Raw genomic sequence first — 19743 nt, 5'->3', positions numbered from 1 at the left:
AAGAAAAGTGCTCCAGCCTGTACCATACAAGTGCGACGAAACTTGAGAATATTGAAATGTCCAAGAATTTAGAAGACAAAAAAAGATAGAATCGTCGCGACGGCACATCACAGTCGCCGTAGCTAGGCGTCGAAGTCTCTATAACGGGATAATTTTTTAACAGTTCTGATAGCGTCCACGCAACAATGGTTGCTAGAGTACTGTCAAATGCTCGTATGCTGCGGCCTAAAGCTCACGGAATGGTGCGAAAACGCGCTCACAGCGAAAGCAAAACATTGTGCACGAAAATGCGTGCAGACGCGCAGTCGGTCACTGCGAACCCGTGCGATCGCTGGATTGAGGCTACATTGTTATGCCCCATTTGGTTTTACAGACAGCCCACTATAAGAACATATTTCACATAGTTTACTCTCAACGTTTGCCTACCTTTCGCGCAAGAAGCCGGTTCGGGAGACTCCATCGCGGCGACCGCGCGCAGTGGCGTTCACGTACTGTATGTATTCGGTAAAGAGATAGTGTCTGTAAACGATTCTGTACTTTCAGTTTGCCCAAGATTATTATATCGACAGTCAAAAACTTGCCTCGTTTTGAAAGTACCTGCATAAATGCCCATGAAGGCTGCCGCGTGGCGTCTTTATTGAGCGCCGTAAGCGAAACCTACGAGGAGCGCGCCGCGTGATCCCTCATACTGATACGCTGATACTACGCACATCTACGCAAGTGAGGCGCTTCCGACAGATGGCGAAAGACTCGAGGCGCACGCGGTCGAGAACCAGTACATCGCCGACCGTCACACGTGTATACGTGAAAACGATGGCGCGCAGTTTCTTATTCCGGTACTAGAGTGTACTCCGGTACCAGCAAATCTCCGCCCGGGTCGTTAAAGTGGCGCTATGTGGGCAACACGTTTCGCCTCGGCGGCATCCGGTGTCGCCTACCAGCTCGATTTCGCATCGGCTTCCCGATGCGAAATTTTCATCAGCGACACTTTTTCTTGTAGCATCAGCTGCACAGATATTTTCCTCGTAGTGTCGTCTGTTGCCATGGCGCCGGAGAAATCGTCTGCTTTTTAGAGCGCAGCTCTTTGGCGTCCGTTCCTGGGTTTCGCGTCGTCGTCGGCGTTGGCCTCGTAACCAGCTCCGCCCCCCTTCGCTGGAGTGGGAGACGAAGGACGCGAGCCGCGAATGGCGGAGACCAATGAGAGCGGCCCCTTCAGTGACGTGCGCGCGCGATGCTGGTATCATGCGGACCCTCCTTACGGCTCGATGCGCACTCGTGTCTGGTCTCAGCCGATCCGCTCGTTTCGTACTATCGTCTGCTCGCGCCACAGCTCTCGCCCGCGCCTGTTTGGTTCTGTTGGGTCGGTCTCGTTCGCGCTTGTTTTGGTTGTTATTTCGACAACAAACGGTTACAAATATCCCTCGAGGCCAGCGCACCTTCCACAACTTAATGCGGTGAGTGTAAGACTCGTATCTCCGCGAATCCCATTCATGCAAGTGCGACGACTGATGCACGGCGGAGGCCAATATGGCATTAAGGGCCCAGTTGTGAACGTCTTTGTGAACGTCTTTGAGAATCAAGCATTGGTGTACCAAGTCGAACATATATCAGTCTATTTCTCCGACCACAAAGCTTCCTTCATGACTGTCAAGAACTGTTAGTGGAGTCTTTGTTAAAGGAATACGTGTGAAAAATAAAAAAAAAATTCTGTGATAGCGCATACATGTGTTGCTCGATTTCTTTGCCTCAATCTATCGAAAAGGTGAAACAGCTTATTTGCTGCGCTCAAATTTCGCATTAGGAAGTAACGTAATCGTCGGTAATTTTTTTGTCACTGCACGACATCGGCACCGATAGTCACAGTGGAGGAAGTTCAGGAACTTGTACTGAACTTTTTGAAACAGCGCAGTACACACAGGATTATGATCATTATTCACTCGTTTCGAATTTTATTTGCATCGTATATCACGTGAAATTTTGTCGACCTTCCGTGCCCTTGGCTTTTATTTATTTTTTTTTTACAATGCCAGGTGGGCCGCCGGTCCTGGAGATAGTGAAGTCTATGGATGCAATGCGAGTTTCTATTTCGGCAATATTTACATCCGTACGAGTTCTACCTAGTCTGCAACTAATTCTTAGTTTAATTTCCTCAATACCTACATTTTTATACCTTTTGCAACTCATTACGACGTTCTGAAAGTGGCTACACACACCCAGACACGCCAAATTCGCGAAGTCAGCCTTGTCTTCAAAAAATTCTTCAAGTTGATACTGTTATATATGGCGCCGTTTCCTGAGGCTACTTCGAGTTCCCCAGACCACATCGAATCGCAGCACAGCTAATTGAGGAATGCAGAAGCAGGGATGCCACATTCCTGAGGCAAGACACGTGAAAACAAGTTGGCGGCCCCCAGGTCGTGTGCCGCCGGGGAACTATTCAATGCTTGACTTTTCCAGAAAGCGAAGGGATAGCCAGGCACTGTTGCGAAGAAAAGGGGGTCTCGGACCAAGACGGCTGTAATGCGCCGTGACAACATGACGGCTGTAATTGAGCCTGTCCGCCTTCGTCCGCCGTCACCCCCTACGCTCTAGGCTGACGGAGCATTGCAAGTCAGAAGGCAAGACCGCAGGGAGTCGCCTGGTGTGGCACCGCGGCACGGGCGCCAACCATTGGCCGAAAATGGCGTCATCTGAGCGGACTCTCCCATTGGTCAAACATGACGCGACTTCCAGTGCTCGCAGGGTTTATAAGAAGCATTCCAGAGATTCTAGAGCATTCCCTGATTCACCTCTCTCGAACTTCTTGCCGCGGGCCGCAGCGTCCGAGTTGCTGCCGGCCCGTAATGACTGTACGTCTGTTACTTGACTCTCACCTCTCTGTATATAATGTAGAATAAACCCTCCCAAGTTTGTTTTTCTTCCCGAAGTCCGTCCTTCAACCCCAACAATACAGACAAGTTCCCGAAGCAGCCAAAATCTGCAACAGCCTAGTTGCAGTGACGGAAAAGAACAATGTTTTGCTTGTCAGTCTTGGCTGTTCTTGCTTTGCTACTGCTGCTGCTACATGTTTGTGAGCTGCGCCTGAGGCTAAAGCATTGCCAAGTTGCATATGTATTGCAAGAAAGGCATGTGCTCAATCAAGGCCAGCTTTAAATAAACTTGCGCACATTTGCCGACACTGGCATTTTCGGCAACTTTGCAGTTGTGGATGAATGTTGCACTTGGTGGACATGTGGGACCCTGCCCCCCTTTCGCAAGATACAAAGCTGACCTTTAGTGACCCTCAAGCCTGCACTAAACTAAGATGCCCTGCGTTACAGCACTGTTGAGAACTATCGAGTAGAAAATCCAACAATATTAACTTTGTCAAGAAATGTTTGACATCAAGAGCCTATGGGGAAGGAACAACAATGTGTAGCCACATGTGCTGTGCAGCATTTTATTCTCGGTACTTTCCAACCAACGCCTTTGACAGAGCTGTTACCCCCTCCCCAGACAGCCCCAAAACACAATCTGCAAAACTATCAATAATGATGAAGATATACACTTAAAAAAAAAAAAGTCCTGCAGATGCACACAACGCCAGCGTGGCACTGCGAGAAAAATACACTGGGAAGCCGCGAGCATTTGCAAGCAACAAACACACAGGTGTTGCAACACCACTGTTGGCCCGCCCGATGAACGCCACTCTGCTTCATCTTCTCGCATAACATGTTGAGCCCACTCTTAAAGATGTTGCCATGTCCTTGTGCTTTCATTCAGTGAACACACAGCCTAGACTACTTCTGCCTTTGAAGCTTCATCGAAGTTTTCAACCAAATCAGGAACATCATCGTCTTCGTCGTCGCCAGCACAGGCACCAGCACCTCCACTTTGTTCCGAATGGCTCACTGAAATAAGACGCACCACGGTCAAATGTACGTTAAAAAACTTGAACAAAAATCTAACTTGTGCCACCACAGACCATTAGCAACATGGGTTCTAAGCAAAACACAAATTTCTTTTGTTTAGAGAACAGCAACAGACAGGCAATAAGTTTAGTGCTGATTCAAGTAAATTTTTGGACACGAGCAAGACAAGCTTAAAGGGCCAGTCACCAGGTCTGGCCATTTTGAGCTGACAGGTGCAGAGCATACATTGCACAATAATCATAGCTGCCAGGTTCGCAGGGAAGACATTAGGGAGATGTGACCGGGGGGGGGGGGGCTCGGAGTCAATATTTCACACGCATTTTCCATAACTGAATTTTTTATTGAGTTGTGACGGCGCAGGAATTGTATAGTTTTTGTTTCAAGGCCACCAAGAACCTACACAACTGGTCACAATCACTAAATCTTCGATGTGGAATTTGAAAGAAAGACGAGTTAGGGCTTCGCGAACTGCGATGATTTTACGCGATTTTAAGCCGTTTTCTCGCCCTACGCACTGCTAAATTAATTTTTTTCGGCCACTTTTAGCGCGTTTTCAGTCAAACCATTTTGATACAATGTAGATTAGGCATTGTAGATACCGAAACGCATCGTTGCCAAAAATCGATCTTTTTGGGGATTTTCGCGATTTGATTCCTGCGTCCCCCCTTAACTCGTCTTTCCCGCCACCGAACGCCGCCATCTTGGTATCGTTCGAAAGCTCGAAGTTTCGCCATTCCGTTTCTGAATTCTTCGGTCGTCACCATCTTGTAACAAACACACAAACACAAAAGAAGCGCGGGCCTGCTAGAGGCGGTCACACGGGCCCTACGATGAAAGCGGGCCTCCGATTGGTTGCCGTACTGAAAGGTGTCTCGCCATTGGTTGCTGGTGCAGCAGCGGGGAAGCTGGCAACCATGGTGGACCGCAGTTGTCTGCTTTGAAAACCACGCCGGCGTCTTTCTTCGTTTGACACTCGCAGAATTCGGATTTATGAAAGCAACCAGGTCAGCGACGGATCGTCGCTCGTTCAAAAAGAACTTTTAAATGAAGCATGCCTTCGGAAAACGGAAGCGCAAGCCTCCTACGGCGAGAAAAAGACGGCGGCCTGCGGGGGAAGCGGAGAACCCGACTGAACACGCGGATACCGTGCGGCGTTATCTTGCACCGTGCGATTCCAGCAGCGAAGCCGACAATCGCACTGTGACATCGACATTGATAACCAAGCCACCAGAAGAGGTGCCAACGGAGGCTCTCGCACCTGTGCGTACGGCCGCGCGAGTCGGCAAGCGAGCTCGCGTTGTTGGAGGCGACGCGGGTCGAAGGTCTCCATCGCCGGCAGAGACGGTGTGCGTTTCCGATGCATCGTGCGACAGGGACACGCAGCCTGCGAGTGAGCCCCAACCGTCGACGAGCTACATACTGTATGGTGACTCAAGGCTCACCAGACGAATCGTCGCACGATTCAGACGCGCCTCGAACCGCGTTTTGTGTCAGCGGTGACTGCAGAAGCGCAGGCATGCAGCATTCGCGACTCCCTTCGCGCAGTGTCCGCGACAGAGCGGAAGCAGCAATGCCAAGAACAAATTTCGGCCCCTTGTGACTGCGAGTTCATTATTATGCCCGTTTCCGCGATGAACTCTTTGATCGCTAAAACTCGGTGCCCAAGATGCCAACAGCGTTCTGTAGGTGTACACTGCGATACCAGGCTCGGTCTGGCAATGAAAATGGTGGTCATGCACTATTCCAGACGGCGCAAGAAAAGGATAAATAACGCCTGAAGAAGGCATCCAAACCCACCAAACAATGAGGCAAAGGTGTAAGAAGATGCCTGACAGCAATGATTCAAAATACTACAGCCCTGGTGCTTTTTAATAAATTTGCAGTGCTTTTAAAACTTTGCAGCCAGTTTTCTCAATTGCATTTTTTTTGTCAATCACCTCGCTCGTGGAAAGCGTAGCACAACAATGGCTGGACCAATTTTGGCCCAGTTTGTTTTGCTGTGGTCCACAAGCTGTGCTTTACTTAAAGACAGTCTTGAAATGTTTCTTTATCTTTCCATTATTTAATTATTTCACAGTTACTACATGGCTCCATGCAGTGAAGCACTGTCATGTGCATGTTATGTTGAGCAAAAAATTATTAGCGCACTAAAAAAAAAATCGAACACTGTCTTGATGTAGATTAAACATCTGGGCAAACATGCAAAGTATTCCCAGCTCCCTATCATGTCTCGTTACTGTGCCAGGCTTTCCACAAGCAAGGAACTGATAAATTCTTATAAAACAAAAACTAATTAAGATATCCTAATGAAATTTTAGATTTGTCTCTTTATTGCAATGTGCAGTGTGTGTGCCAAATTTCAGCCCTTTCTGTCAAGAAACAAAAAAGTTAATTCTGATCCCCTTCTCCCCCCTTAAACAGTGGCTTCATATTAAGGGGGGACGCGGGGATCAACTCCGGAAAAACGACCCAAAAATCACTTTTTAGAAAGTTGCAGATTTCGAATCTTTGACCCCTTTTCTATAAGTTTTCCAAATATTTCCGCTGAAAACGACTGCTAAGTACCATAAATAAATATATACATAAGGCAATACAGCGAAAATTTCGTGAAAATCGGTGGAAAAGTCGCGGTTTTCGAGCGTCCCTAGCTCCGGAACGGCAGTACGCGGCGCGGCCATGCTAGTACCGTTGAAAAGCGCGCCTCTTCGCCTTTTGACTCCTCTCTTTCATTTCCTGATAGAGAGAAGGGCAAGCATAAAAAAGCAAAAAAGTCTGAAGGTCGCGGAGCTGCTTGTCGCGGCCGCCGATTGGCTTGCTCCGTCACGTGCGTTCTATGAGCCGCCCCATTGGCCGGGTCTGGAAGCGAGCTGCTGCGGCGTCTGCTTCTCCCGTTTCTTCGCGCGCTGGCTGCAGCCCCTTTGTTTACGTGTTGGATATTCGACGTACGCCGCCGCTTCATCGCTTTAATCGGATTTGAGTTTTCTATTTCATTTTGTGGTTTCGAGCATGACTTGGCGGGCGTGGATGACGAAATACGCGACCAAGCGCCGCTTCGGCAGCCGCAAGCGCAAGCCGCCGAACATCCGATGGATTAGTCCTAGCAGAGTTGCGTCCGCGCGCAAGCTTAGACTGTCGACGCATTGCCGGGCAATTCGCAGGCTGTTGCAGCCTTGAGTTCCAGTGGTGATGATACCGAACTAATAACCGCCTTTTCCGATGCTTCCGGGCCTGCAACGCCGTGTAAGTGCTCCGCGACGTACCCCGATTGTGCCACCGCCGTCACCGAGATGAACGACGAAAGTGCGGTCCAAGCGCGTGCGTCTGCGGCCGTGAAGAGGAACCGTGCATCAGCAACGGTCGCACCATGCAGTCGCATCTTGAGTCACAATTCATCTTGTCAGAAGTGTTGAATATGACCGCCGCCACTGTCCGCGCGTCACTTCGTTCTGTACCGGCAACCGAACGGAAGATAGGGTTTGCGGCTGGAGGATCATGCTCGGTGGCGACGGACTCAAGCGAGTCGAGCAGCTGAGAAAAATGCGTTGCGCAAGAAGAGGGCACAAAAAGCACATGAAAGCAAGCATAAGAGATCCAAGAAGCCAAGAGAGCAGCCTGACTCCTGTACCGACAAGGCCGGTGGTTTCTAGTCGAATAAACATGGCCCAAAACTTCAAACACCTTTTTCTCAAAACTTTTTTCTACCACCAAGGTCAACTTGCAAAGCCAATATCTCAGCCACCGTTGTGAATATTTTTACACCGTTTGTTTTGTTACAATCATTGTGCACCACTGCACACAGTGACATGTTTTGTTTTCAAAATAGTTGCTTCAATAATTTGTTATATTTTGTTTTCACAGTCTCGATTTTCATGCAACTGAAGTAGCTGCAAAAGAATGAAAATATAAAAAAAATCCGTTAGGCTAAAAAAATTACAGGAATGTCACTGTATGGAGGATACATATAGGAGTGCTATCAAAGTTTGTTTGAACTCCTAGCACCAATATACGGGTGTGCAGGCATTTTGCAAAAATGAAAGCAGAACAATTTTGTAAACAAAGAAGTACTTCAGATATTGCAGCCCTATTTTCACCATATTTTCACAGCTTTGTTTATGTGATATTATTAACATCTGTGCAAAATTTAATCAAAATCGGATGGTAAATAAGAAAGTTAGCTTTGATCCCCATATCCCCCCCTTAAAAGTAGTAAAGTCAAATCCCTGACTCAGCCGTCATTGAACATAATGTGTTTCGGTTAAAACATGCCGTTTCAACTTTTCGTCGCGCAAACACGGCGGTGCGCCGCCTCCATCGGGCGGCCCAGCAGAACAACAAGCCTCAGAGATCGGAACAACGGCCTCCAAGCGTCCTGTGCGTTTGCGCGTGAAGCCACATCAACATCATTTTGACGCCGTGCCAGAGAGCGTTATGGCGTCGTGCAAGCGAAGACTCACATCGTTCTGAAGCTCGGATAAAAAGGCGCTGGGTGCTCAGCATAGAAGAAAAATTGGAGATCGTCCATGCTATCGAACGTGACACGAAGAAGTCGGTGCTGGCACGCAAGAGGGATCTGCTGTTGACTACAGTGTGTGGCATTTGACTACAGTTGACTACAGTGTGTGGCTCACCATGGTTGCATGAACATGTGGCCGCTAGATGCACATAGTTACATGTTTTCATCATCAAACTTCTTGCATAGCTTCCACAGGATCGCGTTCTGAGGATTAAACGAAGTATAGTTATTCATTGGCATAGAAAGACTACCGTAATCCATTATAAGGCGGTCACGAATATAAGGCGAGGGCGCCAGTTTGAGGACCCTAGAAAATGTCATCTTTAGGGTGGCTTCACGTTATCGCACTGCCGTAAAGCTTCACTATAAGGTGGAAGTTGCGCTGCCATGAAGCCACACCTTAAGGCAAAATTCACATATATGGGGGTGGGGGCGATTCGAGATTAAATATCCTGGGAAAGAACACCTTGTTTTACATTAAAACCCATGCAGTACATTGCATTCTAAAATGATCAACTTGAGAGCTTAGCAGGAACTTTTACAACGCAAATAAAGCCCAAATATGGAAAAGTACTCCGAAATACATGACATCACACTAACGCACCAGCATTTATGTTTTGGCATGAAATACGAAAGAAGGAAGGAAATTTCAGATTTATTTTTTAAAGCAGTTTTCAAAAAATGCTGTGGCAGTCCAGACTGATTTAGTGTCTGAAACATTTATAGAATTGAGAGAAAAGGAAGCCAAGTGAAGTGGCATAGAGCACAAGAGAAGACTGATGCTCTTAGAAATAATACACACCCATTGCACTCTGTACACTGGCCAGCCTCTTCAGGTGAGTCAAGCTCTCAGCCCCAAGCTGGTTCAGAATTCCAGGAAGCATCTCTGTGATTTCTGTTGGAAATGAGAGCAGGATGTCGAGCAGCGATTTAGATAGCAGAATGCATACTGGCTACCTCAAAATTGCAATACTTCACACACAAAGATATGTTTGGGTTGCTTGCATTTGGACACACTGGAAAGACCCTTGTGCCCAGTCAAACTCGGCAAAATTCTAACAGCTTCCACTTCCATCACACAACTTTTCAAATTTCTCATCTTTGATCAAGTGGGGGCACTGCCTTGCAAATCATTGCACAGCACACACATCTACAGTTTCATGAAACCAATGGTTGCCCCCCTCCTTTACAATGCTGCGGCAGCTGTACCTATTAGTCAGCAGGACACCCACGATCGCTTTCAACTGGTAGCCATGCAAATAGCTGTACGCTGCTCACTTGCAAAATTTGAAGGAATAGCCACTTCGCACTTTATCACGTGTGCACGAAAGCATGCAAGCTGTACGCATCTCCAGATACTACCAACACAAGTAAAGAAGCAGCTGAGCACTTGGATAACTTGTTACTACACTGGTATTCATGAGAATCACAGGAAACCTAGAAAGCGGCAGCAGCTCTGCTGCCATAAGAATTTCAGAGGCATCAAACTTCAGAAGCAGATGCAAATGCTTAACGAACGAAAATGCCATCTGTGGAGGGTTTACATTTTGAGACTTGGGGAAGGTTACACTTGCAAAAAAGCATTTTTTTTTTCCCCGATACAATCATTCCATCATTTTGAATGGTTGAATTCTGAAGTTTTATGTACCAAAACCACAATCTAATCATGAGAAATGCCATAGTGGGAGACTCTGGATTAATTTTAACCACCAGGGAATCTTTAATGTGCCCCCAATTCATGGGATACGGGCTTTCTTGCATTACGCCCCCATCGAAATGCGGCAACCGCAGCAGAGATTCGATCTTGTGACATCAGGCTTAGCAGTGCAACACTATAGCCACTAAGCCACCGTGGCAGGTCATCTTGAATGGTACAGTAGACAATTTTTCTAAACACTGCATGCAGTAACTGACTAACATCACTGGGACAAAGAAATGCACAGCTTGCCACAGTCAAAACACAGTCGAACCCTACTATATCAAACCTATTTAAATCGAGTTATCCTGTATACCGAACAATATCTTAACACTGTAGTTACAATGAGTATATATAGCAAAAGTTGCGCTTACGTCGAACCAAAATAGCAGTAACTCCCCAATACCAAACAACAAACAGCACAAAAGTGGCCCCAGAATTTGGCTTTCCCTCACGGCAGCAGGGAAACCAGCCGACACATTCCAAAAGTGGTTTGGCCAGGTGGCGTGGCTTCATACGCCCGCTCTTCTCAACATGACCACGCTGCGTAGGCCGAGTCGTCGATACCCCACTGCAAGATATGATCCTGGTTCGCCTGCAGTGCTTGCTCAGACAGCTAATCAGAGGCTCTTGTGCTTTTGGCGGGCAAGCCATGGAAGTGCGAATTGGTCGTATGCATATGCATGGCCATGTATAAGATGTGAAGGCAGCCATGTAAAGTGGTTCACCCAAAACGCAGGAAAGGAATTCCACTTGCGAAGGCTAGACGGGGTGAGTGGAGGGAGCATCTAACTTGACATTGGAAACCGCCTGCTGAAATCATGGGTTTGCAGCACTGAAATATTTTTATCTCGGCTATTAATGAGCAGATTTAAAAAATTTTTGCAGCAGGACACCCTCTAGAGGACACGTAACAACTTCAAGCGTATAACCATAATTTGCTACGGGGCCTGGTGAGGTGCCCTTTAAGGGGGGACGCGGGGATCAGATCGCGAAAATCGCAAAAAAGATCGATTTTTGGCAACGACGCGTTTCGGTATCTGCAATGCCTAATCTACATTGCATCAAAATGGTTTGACTGAAAATGCACTAAAAGTGCCCGAAAAAAATTAAGGGGGGAGGTGGGGATCAGATTTAACTTTTTTGTTTCTTGACAGAAAGGGCTGAAATTTGGCACACACACTGCACATTGCAATAAAGAGACAAATCTAAAATTTCATTAGGATATCTTAATTAGTTTTTGTTTTATAAGAATTTACAAGTTCCTTGCTTGTGGAAAGCCTGGCACAGTAATGAAACGTGATAGGGAGCTGGGAATACTTTGCATGTTTGCCCAGATGTCTAATCTACATCAAGACAGTGTTCTATTTTTTTTTTAGTGCACTAATAATTTTTTGCTCAACATAAAATGCACATGACTGTGCTTCACTGCATGGAGACATGTAGTAATTGTGAAATAATTAAATAATGGAAAGATAAAGAAACATTTCAAGACTGTCTTTACGTACAGCACAGCTTGTGGATCACAGAAAAACAAACTGGGCCAAAATCGGTCCAGCCATTGTTGTGCTACGCTTTCCACGAGCGAGGTGATTGACAAAAAACATGCAATTGAGAAAACTGGCTGCAAAGTTTTAAAAGCACTGCAAATTTATTAAAAAGCACCAGGGCTGTAATATTTTGAATCATTGTTGTCAGGCATCTTCTTACACCTTTGCCTCATTGTTTGGTGGGCTTTGGATGCCTTCTTCAGGCGTTCTTTATCCTTTTCTTGCGCCGTCTGGAGTAGTGCATGACCACCATTTTCACTGCCAGACCGAGCCTGGTATCGCAGTGTACCCACAGAACGCTGTTGGCACCTTGGGCACAGAGTTTTAGCGATCAAAGAGTTCATCGCGGAAACAGGCATAATAATGAACTCACAGTCACAAGGGGCCGAAATTTGTTCTTGGCATTGCTGCTTCCGCTCTGTCGCGGACACTGCGCGAAGGGAGTCGCGAATGCTGCATGCCTGCGCTTCTGCAGTCACCGCTGACACAAAACGCGGTTCAAGGCGCGTCTGAATCGTGCGACGATTCGTCTGGTGAGCCTTGAGTCACCATACAGTATGTAGCTTGTCGACGATTGGGGCTCACTCGCAGGCTGCGTGTCCCTGTCGCACGATGTATCGGAAACGCACACCGTCTCTGCCGGTGATGGAGACCATCGACCCGCGTCGCCTCCAACAACGCGATCTCGGGTGCTGACTCGCGCGGCCATACGCACAGGTGCGAGAGCCTCCGTTGGCACATCTTCCGGTGGCATGGTTATCAGTGTCGATGTCACAGGGCGATTGTCGGTTTCGCTGCTGGAATCGCACGGTGCAAGATAACGCGGCACATTATCCGCGCGTTCAGTCGGGTTCTCCGCTTCTCCCGCTGGCCGCCGTCTTTCTCTCGCTGTAGGAGGCTTGCGCTTCTGTTTTCCGAAGGCATGCGTCATTTAAAAGTTCTTTTCGAACAAGCGACAATCCATCACTGACCTGGGAGCTTTCATAAATCCGAATTCTGCGAGTGTCTAACGAAGACACACGCCGGCGTGGTTTTCAAAGCAGACAACTGCGTTCCGCTGTGGTTGCCAGCTTGCCCGCTGCTGCAGCAGCAACTAATGGCGAGACGCCTTTCAGTACGGCAACCAATCGGAGGCCCGCTTTCATCGCAGGGCCCGTGTGACCGCCTCTAGCAGACCCGCGCTTCTTTTGTGTTTGTGTGTTTGTTACAAGATGGCGACGACCGAAGAATTCAGAAAGGGAATGGCGAAACTTCGAGCTTTCGAACGATACCAAGATGGCGGCGTTCGGTGGCGGGAAAGACGAGTTAGGGCTCTGCGAACTGCGGTGATTTTACGCGATTTAAAGCTGTTTTCTCGCCTTACGCACTCACAAATTAATTTTTTTCGCGCACTTTTAGTGCGTTTTCAGTCAAACCATTTTGATACAATGTAGATTAGGCATTGCAGATACCGGAACGCGTCGTTGCCAAAAATCGATCTTTTTTGCGATTTTCGCGATCTGATCCCCGCGTCCCCCCTTAAGTAGCAAAACAAACATCTGGAGTGGCTGCTCACGTTTTGTTTCAGCATGGCCTGTGACTGCAAACGTGTTCGCTGCTAAGGAAGCCTGGACTTTGGGGTTGTTGAAGTGGATGACAGAGCCATCTTCCTTGATCATGTTCACCTGCACATGGCCAATCAAAGAAGAGAGCTTCATTAGATGGGCATATTGCAGCACATCAAACTATCACTGTGTGCAGAAGGTCTATTACATCAGCATCACTGCACAAAAATATTGTATTGCAACATTATTTCCTTTGTATCAATGATCTTGAGAGCACACACATTACAATGAAGGCCCGACCATGTATAACTCACAGCTACAACCCTACAGGCGTCACAGGCGAGACATCTAAGCACTGAATAGCAACACAACTGCTATGATATCGGCAACTGCAATGCAGCAAAACTTTCTGCAACTTGCCTCCATTGGCTTCATGTGCAAACAGCAACTTAGCGCTCGTGCCACATAGGTAAAAAAACACCATTTACATTTTGATGACATGGAGTTGTTGTGTCTTAGTACTTACTAAATTACATATTGTGCACAAATAATCACCACAGATGGGCATGTTGCAAGACCTTGCCCATTACGCTAAAAGTGCAGTGTCTTACATTGGCTAAGCTACCGTGACCAGGTCATTGCTAAATTGCCAAATGCTGTCTGACAGGCAGAAGTTGGACCTTTGCGATAAGACAAGGGGTTAGTACACTGCTGTTGCAGTGCATACTGCACCAAGTCTTTATAAGCATTACCACAGGTGGCTCCTTCTGGAGTGGTGGCATACAGCAAATGACTAGAAATGTGAACTGCTTTTCAGGAACTCTCTCCAGCACATATTTTCCAAGGCCTGCACAAGATCACTACACGCCTCGCCAAGCCACCAAAAGCAAACACCGTGCCTCCCACCATGTCATAGCTGAAGGAAAAGCTGGAACAGCTCTGAAACGTCGGGTTTCAGTTATTTTGGTTACACGCTTTCTCAAACAAACAAAAAAAAAAAAACCACTCCAAACCAGACTGGACAGCCCAGAGAGCTGCTGCTTGTAATGCGAGTAGCAATGTTCAAAAAGCCGCACTGGCAGAAACGCATCGACAGAATGCATTTTACTACACTTTGTGCAAGTTCTTGTGCCACACGACTGTTTCCTGCAGACAAAAAGTGCTTCATGAATGTTATATGGCTGTCAAATCATTTGCTCAATATGGACTTTGAGGAGTGCGATACGCAATTATGTCCTCGTGCACTTTGTACCATATCCCTCACTGCGAGCACATTTCTGTGGTGCACCATACGCTCCTGACACTGCCCAGGCGGCGCGTCCGAGCAGCGATCGTCAGCACCTCTTGCGGCACCTTCCGTAAAAACCGACACTGACGGAACACGCTACTCACGCTGCCCATGCGGATCTGCCAAAGTGATTGCATATTCAAGCTTGTTTTGAAACGAACAAATGGCGCAAGTTTTGCTATGTGGTTTCAGACTAATCTCAAAATTACACGGTCGGATACGCCTTGCCATTCGTCGTAAAGAGGAAAAGCTCTAGGTATGATGCCGGGCACGTTCACAGCGTGAAAGAAGTCGCCGGTATGACTGTGCTGGCAAAGTGTCACTCCCAGCAAGGCAAACACAACTGCAGCGTATCTCTAGCCTGAGTACACTCAACTACCATATTATGCTTTGATCAAGCAGCTCGATTGAGTGTGCAGGCATGGCTGAGCTTAATAAGCGTTAGGCGTAGGTGTTCTTATCCAACCATTTGAGTTAACGTAGACAAAATGTGTCCTTCCGTGGTGCTGTTTTGACACGCTTGCAAAGCCTCATTTACCAGAGATGATAGGCACCATATCTTTTAGAATTATTAGAAGGGTCTCTTAAACAACTTGCACAAAAATGTTATTATTAGACTGCTATAATGTTCTGCCAAGCAACCACAGTACTTTGTTTACACTCTAAAACAAAATTGCACCCTTTGGGTTGTATGTTGCCACACAACAATAAACGTCATCTGTCTTGTCCGCATTTCCTTTCTTTAACGCTGCGAGCCGGTACCTTTATCTAAGAGTATACAACTGCCGAGGCACCGGCACGACCTTGAGCCGCTTCGGCCACCAAGATTCGGGTGACCGTATCCGGCAACCTGGACCCAAGCAGAGCCACACAGCGTGAAGTGCTCAGCAACTCACGCAAGCCAGAACACCTGCAGCCACCACGCAGTACGCTTCGTACAGCAAAATAAATAGCTCTAAAAGATATGGACAATTTGAAAAAATATGTAAGTCGGCTGCCCGGCAAGACTCTTTCTTGACCAAAAACTTCGGTCTACTGACTACAATCATTTCTAGTGTGATCTTCCACGAAGGAAGCGTGAGCATAAAACCACGGCCGGCCAGGATATCTGTAGAGGCTGAGAGCAGGCAGCCCTGCACGGCCGTTACAGCCTTTGACGCAGCCTTTGTCCCCACGCTATTTTTTCCTGGGCTGTTTTCGATGTCTTGCATATTTGCCATCGTAAAACAGTGGTATGAGAATGTTTGCCCGCAGGACAGTTGCGCACGTGGTTCAGAAGTTTCACACGCAGTCATACCAATACGTGCATCAGCTGGATTCTACGCAGTCGACTGAAGTTGTATCAGTACCAGAGTTGCGCTTTCGACGCTACAGGTGGCGCAGCCGTCGCTGGGAAACTCCACTGTCAGGAGCGTATAGGGGTGACAATTTACCAGGTCTCTCCAACTCCTTTACCCACTGGATGAGCACTCTTGTCTTTATGCAGGGGCGCATTTGTCTCATTTGCAACGAACCTTGTAAAGCTACAAAAAATTCAATATAAGACATACTTGATATGACAGCTGCTGATATTCCAGGAAGGGTTTAGCCAAATGTAGGCTGATGATTACTTTTTTAACTGCCAACGAAAATGTACTCCGTTACCTGCAGCATTATTTGTATAGCACATTTTGACAGTTTCTGCTGATGAAAGGTTCCGTGTTTTGGTAGAAATTCTTAAAGGTATATATACGTATAATCTTGTGACATCTGCGCCAAATAGGAAGGAGTTAAAAAGTTGCAGCTATTAACAATCACAAAATGTCACAGCTCACCTCTTCAATTCCTGGGATGTTATTTACAGTAAGCTTCTTGAGAGAACTCTGAAGCTTCTTGTCGTCTGTTGTGGCTGTCCTGTGGACCACCTTTTTCTTCCGGCGTGCTGTACCCTGGCCAACAGACATTAAATTAAATCATGTAATCTGCACAATTTTTTTAATACTAGATGCAAGCCATTAGTTCAAAAGAAAACAAAAATGAATATGTTTGTGTTAATCATGCTTACCTAACCCATTAGGGTGTAAACATGCATGTTTCTTCTTCTTATTATTATTATTGTGGTCTATTTTGCACATTCAGCAATATACTTGTAGGATTCATACAACAGGAAAAGAAAAAAAAATGTTAAAGACATTCAAAGTTTAGCCGGTTGAGGGTACTGGTGTTTCCATTGTCACCACCAATTTTTAGCGGCATTTCTTTGTGGCAGACAAGCATCTTGCCAATGATTACAGTCAATTTGGTGCGGTCGACTTCAACAGAACAATGGCAATGCTACTACGATCACACCGGTGAACTTTCTCCAACTGCCAGATTCACAAATGAGCAATTTTCTTTTTTTTTTAACTAGATAAAACCACCAAAATACCAATGCAGCACTGCCACACAATGTAGAAGGCAAACTTATCTGCACGAAATGATCGTGCCATAAGCAAATTGGCAATAAGCGATAAATAAGTAGGTCACACGTTTGTCCTTACACAACTGCTAGTAGAGATCACTTGACTAAAATGCCTACTTCAACAACGATTTCACGATAACCGGCATTCACAGTGCCACGTATCGGCCATTTGCTATTTTATAAATATTTATCAGCGATTACTTTGAACGTTTTCAGTTGCTATACAGGCACAAACGTACACGCTGGGAAACTACTGCCGCCGAAATCAATTTTAGACACGAGGCTTGCGACCATCGTGCACGATCGAAAAATCGAAATATGAGGGAATTGTACTGTTGTACGCACAAACTGAACGACACTAGCAGCGCCCAACCGCCGCAACGTAATGAGGACGTGGTAGCAGCCAAATGTGGTCAAAGAAAAAGGCGTGAAACTGACACCCGCCCTCGCCACCACGCTACGCTGCTTCCCCGATCAGCGCGATCTCGGGTACGCCACAAAGAAAGCTAGTGACCTGAGGGAATAGTTGAAACGTGACAGCCCATTAGTAACGCGGAAAGCGTTCGCAAGCGCGTTACCGCTGCACATGACTGAGCGTTCATTGCGCAAGCTGGCGCGCTTTGGGTCGCGCCAAGCTTGGGGAATCGCCAACTCACCTTACCGCCGATGCGGACTTGGGCCTGGAGCTTGTTTAGCTTGTCGGCATTCATGCCTGCAACAGGAAATGAAAAGCGACCGTGCCGATTATTAGTGGATCCCACGGTGTGAGTAGCAGGAAAGGCCACCCAGCAGCGAGCGGCCTTTGTGACAACTTGCCGCTAGGCTGACAACGCATTTATTACAACGGAATGAAATGCCAAGAAACACGTATCAAACCTGCGTGGGAAGGCGCTTTGCCGTCTTCATTATGTCCCACGGCCATCTTTCACGACGAAGTACGACGATTTGAGAGCGATCAAGGCCGGTCAATTCACAGTCGCCCCGTGCTGCGGCGTGCGGCGTGGTTAGGGCTAGCACACACCACTTGTGTTTTGTGCCGCGACTACTATCTGTTACAGCTGCGTTCTGACTGGTGCCCCGAGTCACTACGCACACTAGCCGCGTTCACGAGAAAAAAATAAGCTGACCGTGTGACTGACAGGCCGTCAACTTATCGAAAATGAATGCCGAACTCACCGCTATTTCAGCAATTCCCCGGCGGTTGCGGCGAAAATGAGTCCGCGGAAGTCGTAGAAACAGAGCAACGAGCTACTCTCGCCAACAGGCCAAGAAGACGTCACAGGAATACGAGTACTTCGTGAACCAGTTCACAAAGTGAAAAAAAAGATAAAAACCTGACGTCGCAGTTACTGTTATATTATACGAACTAAATAATAGGCATGCTTAATTACGAAGCATTAGCTATATTTTTAAATTACAATATTGATTTTTTTTTCATGTCGCCAGTGTTAAACTTAGTCTACTACTTACGGTTACAAAATTATATCTCTTTATTAAGTACTTTTGTAGCGTTTTAGTGTTGCTGTGACAAAAATAGTCTCCTCACTTGGTGCGAGGCCGACCGTGAGGCTAGCAGACGACGCCATTATTTTATTCAGCGCCAGTGTAGCGCCGGGATGATGCCTGCCGCGTGAGCTGGGAAGCGGGCTCCGGCCTCTCTCCACCAGAGTCGCCTGCGAGCGCTAGTTGCGGCGGCTACTCCAAACTTGAATCACGTTTTTTTGTGCCTCCGAGATTTTAGCGGCGTCTGTTACAATCTCGGAGGCAGCACTCGCGTTCTCGTCAAGCCATTGGTCGAGCGCACGCCAGCCTAGTAATGGTCACTTCCTCCGCAACAGGAAGTAAGGTTAGCAGCGAGTGCCGTCTCTCCGCGACTATCCTGAACTACAAAAACCTCCACTCCATAGAGCATCACTCTAAGAACAGTTTACACCCTTTTGCTTGCCTCTTCTGCCACACAAAAATAATCGTCATCTGCCTTGATGCGTTTCCTTTCTTTATCGCTGCAAGCCCGGAACTTTCCAGTGACGAACCGCACGCGCGTTATCAGAAGAGGCACTCCAAAGGGTGTAAACTGTTCTATGCTGATAACGCGCGTGCCATTCGTTACTGGAAAGTTCCGGGCTCGCAGCGATAAAGAAAGGAAACGCATCAAGGCAGATGACGATTATTTTTGTGTGGCAGAAGGGGCAAGCCAAAGGGTGTAAACTGTTCTTAGAGTGATAGAGTTTCTCACTATCTAGAGGGAAATCTGGCGTTGCTGTACTTAGAGTTACTGTATATACAGTAACTCTAGCTGTATTGTGGTAGAGTGTACTACACGGAAGCAGGAAACTCCTTCCTCCGAAGGAAGCCGCCTGGTTAGCTCAGATGAACAGTTTACACCCTTTGGCTTGCCCCTTCTGCCACACAAAAATAATCGTCATCTGTCTTGATGCGTTTCCTTTCTTTATCGCTGCGAGCCCGGAACTTTCCAGTAACGAACGGCACGCGCGTTATCAGCATAGAACAGTTTACACCCTTTGGAGTGCCTCTTCTGATAACGCGCGTGCCGTTCGTCACTGGAAAGTTCCGGGCTTGCAGCGATAAAGAAAGGAAACGCATCAAGGCAGATGACGATTATTTTTGTGTGGCAGAAGGGGCAAGCCAAAGGGTGTAAACTGTTCTTAGAGTGTAGAGCGGCTGCTCCGAAAAGGCGGTGGTCCCGGGCTCGAGTTCCGCACCAGGACGAATTTTATGCGAAGCATATTACACTATAAGAACAGTTTACGCCCTTTGGCTTGCCCCTTCTGCCACACAAA

The 19743-nt window shown here is 47.2% G+C and overlaps 1 protein-coding gene across 2 annotated transcripts; it reads right to left on the bottom strand.

Moving 5' to 3' along the window:
* Positions 1-3425: 3425 nt before the first annotated feature.
* On the bottom strand, positions 3426-18256 carry bic (bicaudal). Of its 2 annotated transcripts, XM_065437305.1 has the most exons (7): positions 18119-18244; positions 17819-17928; positions 17599-17654; positions 16317-16430; positions 13226-13334; positions 9227-9319; positions 3426-3890 (listed from the first exon to the last, which is right to left on the bottom strand). In XM_065437305.1, the coding sequence occupies exons 2-7, from the start codon at positions 17862-17864 to the stop codon at positions 3775-3777; spliced, it is 534 nt and encodes a 177-aa protein (XP_065293377.1). In that variant the 5' UTR covers positions 17865-17928; positions 18119-18244; the 3' UTR covers positions 3426-3774. The 2 variants fall into 2 exon arrangements, with proteins under 2 accessions (XP_065293377.1, XP_065293378.1); XM_065437306.2 differs by lacking the exon at positions 17819-17928 and having other exon boundaries at positions 18119-18256.
* Positions 18257-19743: the final 1487 nt, after the last annotated feature.

The sequence above is a fragment of the Dermacentor albipictus genome, chromosome 9, assembly GCF_038994185.2.
Source record: "Dermacentor albipictus isolate Rhodes 1998 colony chromosome 9, USDA_Dalb.pri_finalv2, whole genome shotgun sequence".
Lineage (NCBI taxonomy): Eukaryota > Metazoa > Arthropoda > Arachnida > Ixodida > Ixodidae > Dermacentor > Dermacentor albipictus.
The sequence above is the reverse complement of the archived record's forward strand: the minus strand, read 5'-3'. Positions and strand labels throughout refer to the sequence as shown.